Below are 12,445 nucleotides of genomic sequence, written 5' to 3' on the forward strand. Positions count from 1 at the left end.
TGCACTGCGTACTGCACATCACGCTACACTGCATAACAATTGACTGCGCAGTGACACATGAACGCGCAGAATAGCTTATGATATTCAATTAAACGATTTAGTTCAAGCAACAAATACAATTATTTAGAACGCGATGAGATGGATGAGTTTGTTATCGCAACAATACAATTTTATTTAGATAAACAACTCCATGCAACGAAAATAGTTTGTTAGTGTAACATTTAACTTCTTTTCCAGTAACATAATTTTTATTAAATAAAACCAAATTACATGTTCAGTCAACAAAATGGTTCAACCAAATAATTTTGTTTTATTTAACGAAATGGGTCTCTCAGTGCGTGTACGATTTGTTTTGCTTCGTAAATATATTAGTGAGTCTCGAATTAAAATATTTAGCAGCGATTAAAATCGACGTTACGTTCGTATTTAATCGCGCGATTTGTGTAAGCCGATCGTTTCGGATTATTTAATCGCGAGTATAAATTGCCGAGGATTAGAGTTAATCAGTGGTAGAATCGCCACGATTCTGCCCGATGGTGAAGCTATAGTTATCGTCGCAGGACGAAGATACTTTCGGACTCGTCGATGTCCGCGACGCATACCAAGTGCCATTATTTATCAGTGATCGCGAATCGGAAGTCGGTTACGACCGAGAGGTGAGAATGCTGCTGTCGTTAAGGGCCCTTATCGACGGTATTACTCGTTATTCCCACCTTTTCTCACTCACATCTCCCTTCGCGCGCGTCGCGCGTTCCGTAGATTTCCAGACTCGTTCGTACGAGCAATGAGTTTTAGCCGACGATTAGCATACTTAATTAGACATGTCAGCCCCATCGTTTTACGCGTTATATGGTACCCGGTCGAACATCCGATGCCGACCTATAGGTCTCCGCGCTCTCGCAGTAGCGTAACCATCGCAACTCCGGAACTTAAATCGCGAGACCATAAGAGACCCGTCACGTATTTGCCAGTTGCGCTGCGCGTGTGCATTCCTTCAGAGATAACGTCGGAGGAAAAAAAAAATAAGATGGAGAAGCCTCGGAGAGTTGGTTTATCTTTTACGGTTGCAGACAAACCTCATTTAGCAATCGTACAAATGCAACAGCCGCTGGATACTTCCGGAATTAAATTAATCTCCGGCGGATTATATCTAAAGCGGTTGATGAAAAATGTTTTATTACATTATTTTTGCGTAATATTTTTTATATACATATAAAAAAAATATTATGCAAAAATAATTATTTAATCAAACATTCTCCATGTTATATACATATATATATGATTAAGTTAAATCTTTATCGTTACTATCACGTATTTTATACAAGCCAGATTTTCCAACTACGAGACAAGATTTTTTCCGCTCACGGATTATATTGTCTAATTCGTTCGATATTTAATTAATCATTGATAATATGCGGCTAAAAATTTTACAAGTATACCATCGACGCCACTGAATCGCTGAGCAAAAGAGCCATACAACGAACCATAAATCGGAGAGGAGTCAAGAGAAAGAGGAACAAGATCGGCTCCGACTTGTGCACGAGGATGCGAGCGTGCGAGAGATTAAAACGAAAAACTTCTCTCCGCACTCGTCCCCCGCCCCCTTTTTTCCTCCCTGAAAGAGCGTCGCGCATTTAACCGAGGATGCCGGGTCTCCCTGCGGCGGGTTCAATGGGTGCCCCTCTATACCGGCGCCCTTCGCCGCGAGCGAAAGGGGAAGGTGCATACAGGTCGATACGCGTGTGTGCGTTGCGTATAAATTTGTATTGTGTACGAATTTCGGTGAACCTCGTCGCTCTCATTTACTTGTTGCTCCTCGACCCTCGAAGAAGAGAAGCCGGTTCCTTAATCACAGCCATACTCATGGACCGTAACTTCCGTCTGTCGGACTACGTAAATGAGAGATGAATTTCATACCTCGACACATTCTCGATTAAAAATAAATAAATAATATTTAAGCGCTTCTATAATCTTATATTAAATATATCCTATTTTTGGGCGCTCTTTTGGAAGTGTCATTATTACTTTTTTTTCATGCCTGATTTTATCGATAATTTCTATAATAAAATTTGGTTAAAGCTATGCATTTTTAATCTCAGAAAAATAATGTTTATCGTATAGAAAATTCTTTTACTGATTCAATTATGCATTAATAGATTAACATAAATTTAATATAAACAAATAAATTTTGCATTTTAATTTTAAATAATTATAGATACGTCTTGATAAGTTCAAAGGCTATTTAGATGCTCTTATGATTTATGTCGAACCTGCTTAGAAATCTCAGAATTTCAAGTATTAGTATTGCTTTCTCCTTTCACGACTGATATACCCGTGTTACTTGTCTTCTTTTTTACGACTGCAATTTATAATCTTGTAAACAAATTTCACTTAAATTATAAAGCTAAGGAGAAGAATTTTCGCGTGACCTCCTCAATCTCGAAAATAGTGTGGTATATCTTTGCGATTTAAATATTTTAGTATTTGAACGATTTCCTTATAGATCTTAATATTCTCCATGGATGATATCGTTGCAGCCATCGCTTAAGTTTTGTGGCAGATCATTAACGAGAGGATTTTACTCTCGATTATTATTTTTTTTTTTTTTTTTTTCATAGAGTAACGAATGGATTTTTCTAGCGAATGTAGTTTTGCTCATTTTTTAATTATCCATACGTAAAGCGAATGGATGTCAAATTGTCATGGTAACAAGTATAAGAAGCAATGACAGTGCAAATAGCTTTCTGTTTTTGCGAGAAAAGCGTATAAAAGAAATAAATAAAAAATAGAGGACGACCGTTATAAAGAAATTAGATGAATATGCGCTTCTATTCTTTTACTATTTGACTAATGCGAGATGAAAATATTATATATTTAAATGAATATATACAGGGTGTCCTGGACCACCCCTGGTACACCCCTTTTCTTTCAAAAACTAAGCATTTTAGAGAAAAACGTTTTCAACAAAAATTATATAGTTTTGAGGGGAACATAAGATGGTTTGACCTTGGATAGCATCGTTAAGGTCAAGTCAAGGACACTTTTAATTTCTTAAATGGAACCCCCTATTTTTTATTGCATATTCTTATAGCTTATGTCGAGGGCTTTCCAAAACACTATAATAAAGTATTTTTTCATTATTTTACGAAATATTTTATTTTTTATATCAAAATATGTCATATTAAAATATAAAATAACTCAAAAAGTACTTAATGAAAAAAAAACTTTATTATAGTGTTTTGGAAAGCTCTCGAGATAAGCCACAAGAATATGTAATGAAAAATAGGGGGTTCCATTTAAGAAATTAAAGGTGTCCTTGACTTGACCTTAACGATGCCAACCAAGGTCAAACCAATGACACCATCCTATGTTTCCCTCAAAACCATACAATTTTTGTTGAAAACGTTTTTCTCTAAAATGCTTAGTTTTTGAAAGAAAAAGGGTATACGGGTGGTCTAGGACACCCTGTATAATAGTGCAGAATAATTGATTTGAATTTCCTTTAAAACTGACACGTTACGATTATTTTGTTCTTGCTACTTCTTGAACCCTAAGTAAGCGAAGAGCGTACAGAGATTAACACGTGTGTGCGTTCCGCAACATTTCGAACGTGATCTCGATCGTGCGACACCATCGATACATCCTTAAAATTGATACCGACCTTGAAGACAGCCCAGTAAAACGATCCCGAGGATGAGCGAAAGTTGACGACGCATTCTTCCGCTAATATCTTCTTAATATCACGATGTTGCCGATGCGACGACTTGAGGAAATGATATCCTCGCGCAGGCGAGGAATCCTTGAGCTTCAATGGATGATTACTTTATTGTCAAGGCCCTTTCGTCACCGTGGTCGTATGAGAGTAGAGCAGAGCGGAGGAGAAAACGGAAGAAGAGAATGAAAAAAGAAGAAGAAGAGACCGCGCGAGAAGGAGGCTCGAGGAAGAGCGTGCGAGGAGTTCGCGAGGCCAGGAGAGGAGGAAGTGAAACCTCTTCGACCTCTATCGTCCTTCGAGGTCCACGAACGACTGAGGCGCACGAAGCGACGTCGGCCCGGCTATAGCCTCCCCTTCCTACTTTCACGTGGCGTGCTCCCGTTTCCAGTAGAGGCGCGGAATGGAGCCATTTACCATTACCATCATCGTCGACGGCAATCGTCAAAAGGAGAGGAGAGCTGCCGCCCGACTATGAGAGGTAGGAAAGAAGCGTACCACCGTTCTCCCTCCTCTTCCTCTTCTCTTCTTCATCGCTTCTGAAGGTAACGCAGATCGTCGAATGCCGGAAAGCGTCGGGGGACCGGCGTTTCTAGGCCAGCTCTTGCTCCGTCACCGTGAAACGTCCTTCTTCTGCTCCTTCCGTCGTTCTTCCTCTACTGCTTCTTCATCTTCCTTGACCAATATCCCCGATAGTAGGCGTCATCGCCTGCGAGGGGGTCTCGTCCCACTGGTCGCACGGTGGCTTGGATGTCAAGGATACTTGGCCACGCAATTCTGACACAGATCGCGCGAATGATGAGGACGATTCGTAATACGGATGACGAGATGTAAGGGCGAAAATCGGTGATAATGGATGGTTCTCTTTCGGTGGAGATAGTATCCGGTGCCCGATGCGTACGATTTTGTAACCAAGAAGACGAGAAAAAGAATGAACCTGCGGAGAGATTTACACTGCTGATCGCGCACGATATGTACATATGCATACCATACAATACACGTATTATCGCGATACGCGTCGTTTCGTCATGTCCGACTCGAAGCGAACGTCACACGGATATTAGAATTGATAAGAAACCTCGGCGAGAGAAAGCCGCCGATAATAAAAGCTCCCGAGAAAGCCGCCGGAGTAGGTCGAGCGAAACCCAAGACTGAATAAACGCGGGGTATGAATCCAAGGAGCCCGATTAATTAAAGGTATATTTTCGGGTCCTCGGAGAGAGGAGGAAGGAAAAGACGAAGAATGACGTGATCCGCCCGCACGCGATTAATAGCTACACTTTCTAATTGAAGTGTCGTAAGAAATCGAGGGGATGTTCTTGCTAACGATAGCGACATTAGTCTCCTTTCCTACTTACAAGCGGTTGTTTGACGCGCGTGACGAATCTGCGCCACAGATCTGACACCGCAGCTGCACGATTGACATGTAGCTCTGCCTTTTTGCGGTCTCTTTCCCGGGAGAAATTCCGGAAGGAATTAAGGCAAAAATAGTCTGTTTTTATACACGCTAGAAATTTAATAGTGCGTTATTGGCATCTTAAGAGATTTAGAGAGAATGGCATTAGAAGAAGCGTCGCGCGACAATAAAAACGTAATTCCAATTCTTATCCCTTTGCACGTAATTAAAAAAATTTATTTATCATTAACAGAATAAATCAACAGCCTTATTACGCGCGGTGTACAACAGCTTTCGCGCACAACTTTCAAAAGCTTCATGAGATTATTGAATGACAAAGCGCATTTGATGCAGATCGTTCTGGTTGTGCCCATCAAGACGGTCTAGTACGATCGAAGGAGGGCTAAAAAACACGCTCGTCGATCGTTGCCACGCGAAAGTGTGACAGTGACCTGCGGGAAAAAGTTTCCCATGCAGCAGCTGCAACACATCCCGAAACACATCACGAAGTCCGCGAACGATCGTTTATCAACATCGATTGTCAGGGCTATTGAATCGCGAGATGCTCACGTCTCTCCTCGCGTGTTCTCCAGCCTTTACCATTAACCCACTTGCGCCTTTGACGTCGATACTCGATCTAAGGTAACCGGCAGCCGTACGACCGATCTTCCGCGCTTTGTTCGTTCGCGCGTACGCGAAATCGAGAACGCGAACGGATATCAGCAGCAGCAGCGAATATCTCGTTCGGTATTCGTCATCTTCGAATCGAGGGATCCGACAATTCGTTTCGATAACGACGCGCGTTGTTCGGCGCTTTCGCGTCGAACGTGCGGAACGGAATTATAAATCCGCTCTTTTGTTCGCCGGACATTCGCGGCGATGGTATGGGGTATGGTATTTTCACGCTCCTCCGGCAAAAACTCCTCGCACAATATATCCTATCCTTTATCGCGCCGTTCATATCGAGATCGATGAATTTTTTTGTCGAACGAGGCGACGAGTTGATCCACGCGAGACATTGATAAGCATTTTCCAAGCCGCGCGATACGTTCGAGTGGCGGATGTAAGACGTGAGTCGGCGATACCTTTTGACCGGATTGAATTTGAATGGGCTCATTATCTTCTTTAATAAGCGGCACTTCGTGCACACAACCGCGACGCCTAAGCTGCCTTTCTCATGCCGAGAAGAAGCTGCCTTACATATAGCTAAGTTAGCGTGTGTCTCCTCTCGTTCGCAGCTTTTGTTCACAACCCAATTTTGCGACCAATTGCGATCGACCCTCTTTCGCCGTAGTTCTCATCTCCACTGTGAAAAATGATAGATTTCAAATGACGTTATTGTATTATTATTATTATTGAATAACAAAATTTATCTCTTTTTAGATAAACAAATTAACTTCAATTCATAAATTGCGACAGAAATAGAAATAAATAAGTTTGTTAGAAAATAAGTGAGAATAAGTTTAGTCGCGAAAATAAATAAAAACAAGTAGAGTTGTGCAAATTAGAAACTTGCGCATTGCTTCCTCATCATTTTGCTTTACAAAGCTTAAGCTGCTTTAAGCATGAGGTTTTTTCAATTTTTGCTTCCTCATAGAGGAAGCTTTGTGAACGAAATAAAAAGATAAAGAAGCAATATGCTATTTTCTAATTTACACACTTATCTTACTAAATTCAATACCAACCATCCTTGAATGATACTCTATCCATGTAAAAAAAATTTAACCCGATATCTCAAAAATTGCGGAAGTTAGAGGTTGTACAATATATTGCGTACATACACACATACACACATACATACATACATACATATATACAGACATTTTTTAGGAATATGATTTTTCGACGTTTTGGAGCATTCTAAACGCATTGGCGTAGAAAAATCGAAAAAAAATTTTGTCACGAAAACAAAGCTTCGTCTATGAGGAAGCAAAATAGTAAATTATTTATGAGAGGACACAAAGCGGAATGAATCGTAAACGTATCAATAATATTCTCAACTTTTGAAACTTTGTCCAAGTGTTACCAGAAACGTCAAACACACTACGCTTGAATTAACTGTGTAAACAGTATGGATGCTTCGCAGAATTCAATAACCAGTCAGCTCTGAGCGTATCATGCAAATCGTGCACTCTGTCGACTTGTAAGAGCAATCTGAACGACCGAAAAAATAAACTTTTCTACAGCGTGTCCCCGATATACTCAACCGGAGATATAATTTAATAACGACGCGAATTGAGCGATCGCGCTGATTTGTATCAGACGTGATCTATTTTATTGATGCATGTGCACGCGGGATATCGTAAATTTGTAAGATTAGATTCCGTCGTCGGGAGAAAATCATCGAAAGTTACTTTAATTAATATGGGGAAAACGCAAAAATCAATAATCAAGATGAAGAAACAAGTATTAAATCGTGTTGATTGCGTTACGACGCAATCTCATTACTCGAGGAGATCTCAATTAAAAGGCGTAGCCGGGATGTATAAAGATTTGCAAGACTGTATTATGCACCAATAAACGCCGTCTTTATGGCTTCTGAATAATTAATGCGATGAAATGATTGTTTTACATTGTCGATTTTCTTGACGCGATGCATCGTGCAAAATAAAGAACTTGGGAAATCGCATTCTCGATTATTCTCATTCGTTTTACGATTCGTTTCTTCCTGCGAGTTTCTAATCATAAAACATAGTCACAGATATATACTTAATACACGGCGCGTAAGATATTCTGATTGTGCATTTACGGTGCATTTCCGACTTTACGACGGCCATTAACCGATCTAATTATACAGGATGTCCTAGACCACCCGTACACCCCTTTTCTTTCAAAAACTAAGCATTTTAGAGAAAAACGTTTTCAACCAAAATTGTATGGTTTTAAAGGGAATATAAGATGGTGTCATTGATTTGACCTTGGATGACGTCGTTAAGATCAAGTCAAGGACACCTTTAATTTCTTAAATGGAAGCCCCTATTTTTCATTACATATTCTTGTAGCCTATCTCGAGAGCTTTCCAAAACACTATAATAAAGTATTTTTTCATTAAGTACTTTTTGAGTTATTTTATATTTTAATCTGACATATTTTAATATAAAAAATAAAATATTTCGTAAAATAATGAAAAAATACTTTATTATAGTGTTTTGGAAAGCCCTCGACATAAGCTATAAGAATATGCAATAAAAAATAGGGGGTTCCATTTAAGAAATTAAAAGTGTCCTTGACTTGACCTTAACGATGCTATCCAAGGTCAAACCATCTTATGTTCCCCTCAAAACTATATAATTTTTGTTGAAAATGTTTTTCTCTAAAATGCTTAGTTTTTGAAAGAAAAGAAGTGTACGGATGGTCTAGGACACCCTGTATACGCACGCACACTGATAAAAACAGCATTTCGGATCACGTGTGTGAACGTATTACTATAAAAAATATTGTCGCGTTATCCGAAACCAGAATATTAGGTTACACCGTTAGATTAATCTGTCATTAATTGATATTGATTTATAAGTGGTTGAGTGAAATTGCAGAATATATGCGAGAATATACGTTTTGGCGACACGTTCATGAGTGATCCAGTTTCTTCAGGCGATCTAAGAGATTGATTTTGTTTTCTTATTTGATAAGAGTGACAAAGCCGATAAGCTCATTAACATTCCGACGAGAATTAAAAAGAATTAGAGGAAACATTAGAGCTTGGCGAACCGTTTAGAGCGCGATTTATTAATCTACAAGCCGGTTTCATCGACATTGGTTAACTTTAACTGTTCCCCGATCTCTCTCTCTTTCTCTCTCTCTCTCTTTCTCTCTCGTTTTGTTTAAAAAAAAAAGACAAAAAACCAGAATAGCTCTTGGCGGGATAAGATTAAATAATACAGAACGACAGAAAAAGAAGCACCCAGAATTTCCATGCATTAAATAAACATTTCGATGATGTCAAGGCGCCACATGGTGTTCTGGTTCCATCTGGATAGCACAGGCATCGCTGTTTGGTTTTAAAAGTTAAAACCGAGTCGTCTTCTTGCGGAATAATTCAGGACTAGATAGTTGCAAGGTTCCCCCTTCTCTCTAGTTCGCGAAATTAATAAAATTTACCAGAAGATGCGAGAATGTCTATTCTAATGCGAAAGCATGAAACACACTATCGTTATATTTGTACCGCACATTTCCCGTAATCTATTTTTCGCTAAAGAAGCAAATGCTTCGAGTCCGCCGCTCTAATATTATCAGTGGTAATATATCGAGGTGCGTATTTTCTTCAATAAATAAAGCATCATCGGTGCCAAATGACATGACGCTACTTCCATCCGTCATTTTATAATCGAATATTATTTGTTGTATTATGATGTTTTATCTGTTTAGTTTTAATTCGAATAGTTTAGCAAAAGCATACAGTGATAGATTTTCTCGGAGAAATAATATAAATTTAATGAGAAGGAAAGAGGGAGGAGAGAATTCGATTTAAGGCATATGTGGTCTCTCCTTGATTTCAAAATTCTCGATTTCTCACGGAAATACCGCTCGCGAGCGACACGGAACTTCCTTTCGCATCGAAAACGACTTCAGTGTGTCACATTTGTGCAATGCGCAATTCCGTAATTATCTGGCTCGCAAATAAGACCAAATGGCGATAATACACGCCAGCTGAAAAACACGAGCGCGCACACTTCGGTATGTAAAACCGCAAGACATGCGATCTGAGATGAACGATCAATGTCGGGGATAAATAAGGACCGTCCACTTTGGAACCTTCAGACCCGATAATCCACCTTGGATAGTCGTCGATATTAGACTCGGCAATTTCAATCGAACGACATATCGAACATCAACATCGAATTGTCTAAATGAAATGTATTGTCGCGAGTCGATTTTGACGCTATTGGAGACTCGTTTAGCTTACTGATGACTTTATGCAGTGAAACGGCAGTGATGGTGCGGTGAACAACTCTATGATACAGAAGATCTCTCGAAGTCTTCGACATCGCTGTACGAGATAATCACGTTTAATCTTAACACACGATAATATTATGCCTGGTCAGCTGTACCGCGGAAAGCACTATTGGCTCTTCTGCTTCGTTTTACCGCAAGATGAAAAAAATGCTGCCAAATGTATTTTACACATTTCGGTATCTCGAGTCATTCGGCGAACGTCACTTGACAGATTTAATGTATTTACTCTTCGCGTTTTTCGTCGAGGTTGTGCGAAATTTCGCGCACGCACAGCACGATTATCCGAAATTCCGCTTCATCGCATCGCTACGTAATCGTAGCCCGTTATTATCGCATCCTCTTGGCCACCCACTCGCTGCATCAGCGGATGCAGAATTGTACTTGGACGCGCGGATTAAATTACGCTCAATTTGCTTAAGACACACGGCCGTTTTAAATCTGTTTACGGCTTATATACGTCTGTACCGGGTTTGAAATAAAATCCTTCGTCTTTGCGTGTCGTAGTATACACGGTAAAAATACATATGAATATAAAATACAAGACGCGTATAATATATAAAGACTTGACACAAATCTTTATGGAAACGTCTCATCTGTTTTCGAGCGAAAAGGATAATGGCAAATGTTTTCACGTGGCCAAAGTTTTTTACGAGAAGCATGAATCGATGAAAGGATAATGCCGCAGAAATATCACACTTCATACCTGTGTATGCGGCTGAGTATATAATTTGCATGTTTTGCCGATCACTCGCCTGCTACTAGATACTTTAAAGCCGCTCTTACCGTGTGTGCCTGATCTACTTAATACATTATTTTCCTTCATATTATCATTTTTACTCGGCTCAATACTATCGCGATCGATGTAGACCATATTTTCCGGATATCAGTTTTTCGCATTCCTCTACAGAAGAGATTTTGTACCTAGATATTACGCATACTTTTATCGAAGAAATATATTTTAAAAGAAATCAGACCAAAAAACATGCTATAAAATAACGAGTAGAATAAAATTATCTATACAGGATGTCCCCAATTTAAATGGCAAAACTTCAGGAGCGTGTAGAGAACCGAAAAACTAACAAGGCAAGAAGTCCTTTAGAGGTTTGCTCGTTTTTGCTCCATTTTAGAGAAAATCGCAAAAATCCAATCTCTCATTATCAGTTGCTCTCTTGAATTGATTGGCACAGAATAAACTTTCTGCTTCAAGGTTCCTTACATATATAAATACTTGATGTTATTCTTTACGGTGCCAATCAATTCAAGAGAGCAATTAAGAGACCGCATCATAGATGCAGTGCACCAAAAATAACGAGTAGAATGAAATTATCTATACAGGGTGTCCCCAATTTAAATGGCAAAACTTCAGGAGCGTGTAGAGAACCGAAAAACTAACAAGACAAGAAGTCCTTTAGAGGTTTGCTCGTTTTTGCTCCATTTTAGAGAAAATCGCAAAAATCCAATCTCTCATTATCAGTTGCTCTCTTGAGTTGATTGGCACCGAATAAACTTTCTGCTTCAAGGTTCCTTATATATGTAAACACTTGATGTTATTCTTTACGGTGCCAATCAATTCAAGAGAGCAATTAAGAGACCGCATCATAGATGCAGTGCACCAAATATCACTAGAACAATGTCTAGCTGCAATTAATGCGGTCAGTGATAGATGTAATGCTTGCATTGCTGCAAGAGGGCAACATTTTGAAGAATATCTGCATTAAATAGATGATAACATAAATAAGATGTAAATAAATAAGTAAAAAAACGAAAACTTGTTTTGTTTCTTTTTCTGTGATTTTCTCCAAAATGGTGCAAAAACGAGCAAACCTCTAAAGGACTTTCTGTCTTAGCTTTTCGGTCCCCTACACGCTCCTGAAATTTTGCCATTTAAATTGGGGATACCCTGTATGATATTTTATGCTACAAAGTAAATATTCTGTTTCTTTTTGTCTTCAAGAAAACTATGTGAAAAATCTCTCTTTTTTTTAGAGATTTTTTTTCAAAAATAATATAAATCGATCGGCGATATGGTCAAAAAATTCAATATTTCAATATATATATAGATATAAATGATGTTGAGAATTCTCTCTCTCCATTCTTGTTTTATTAATATCGTAGATGAAAGAATTTGTAGTAGATTGAAGGATCTTTGTTTTTTAATTTTTATTTAATATAAAAAACAGAAAAATATTTGTTTAATGTGAAAACTCGATAGAAAATATCATTATGTCGTCGATATAGTGATGTTAAATAATTGCATCTTTTTATTTATTAATTACAATTATTATTATTAGATATAATACACACCTATAAATTAACAACGTAAACAGTTGTAGTTTATATATTATAGGTCTATGCTGGTTTTTGGTCGTTCGAATCATGGCAGG

General features: G+C 38.7%; 2 protein-coding genes across 2 annotated transcripts in view; one reads left to right on the forward strand and one right to left on the reverse strand.

Moving 5' to 3' along the window:
• The window catches only part of LOC138940776 (serine protease inhibitor dipetalogastin), a 40,282-nt gene extending 36,237 nt beyond the window's left edge, over positions 1-4,045 (reverse strand). Inside the window, exon 1 of the mRNA XM_070309986.1 lies at positions 3,662-4,045. Within this exon, the coding sequence (XP_070166087.1) occupies positions 3,662-3,716 (55 nt within the window). The 5' untranslated portion in view covers positions 3,717-4,045. The remainder of the gene's footprint in view (positions 1-3,661) is intronic.
• LOC138940775 (apoptosis-resistant E3 ubiquitin protein ligase 1) overlaps positions 1-12,445 on the forward strand; it is an 86,114-nt gene that overhangs the window by 36,801 nt on the left and 36,868 nt on the right. The window lies entirely within an intron of this gene.

This window comes from Polyergus mexicanus, unplaced genomic scaffold (assembly GCF_030449975.1).
Source record: "Polyergus mexicanus isolate NDT 795.1 unplaced genomic scaffold, iyPolMexi1.0 SCAF_17, whole genome shotgun sequence".
NCBI lineage: Eukaryota > Metazoa > Arthropoda > Insecta > Hymenoptera > Formicidae > Polyergus > Polyergus mexicanus.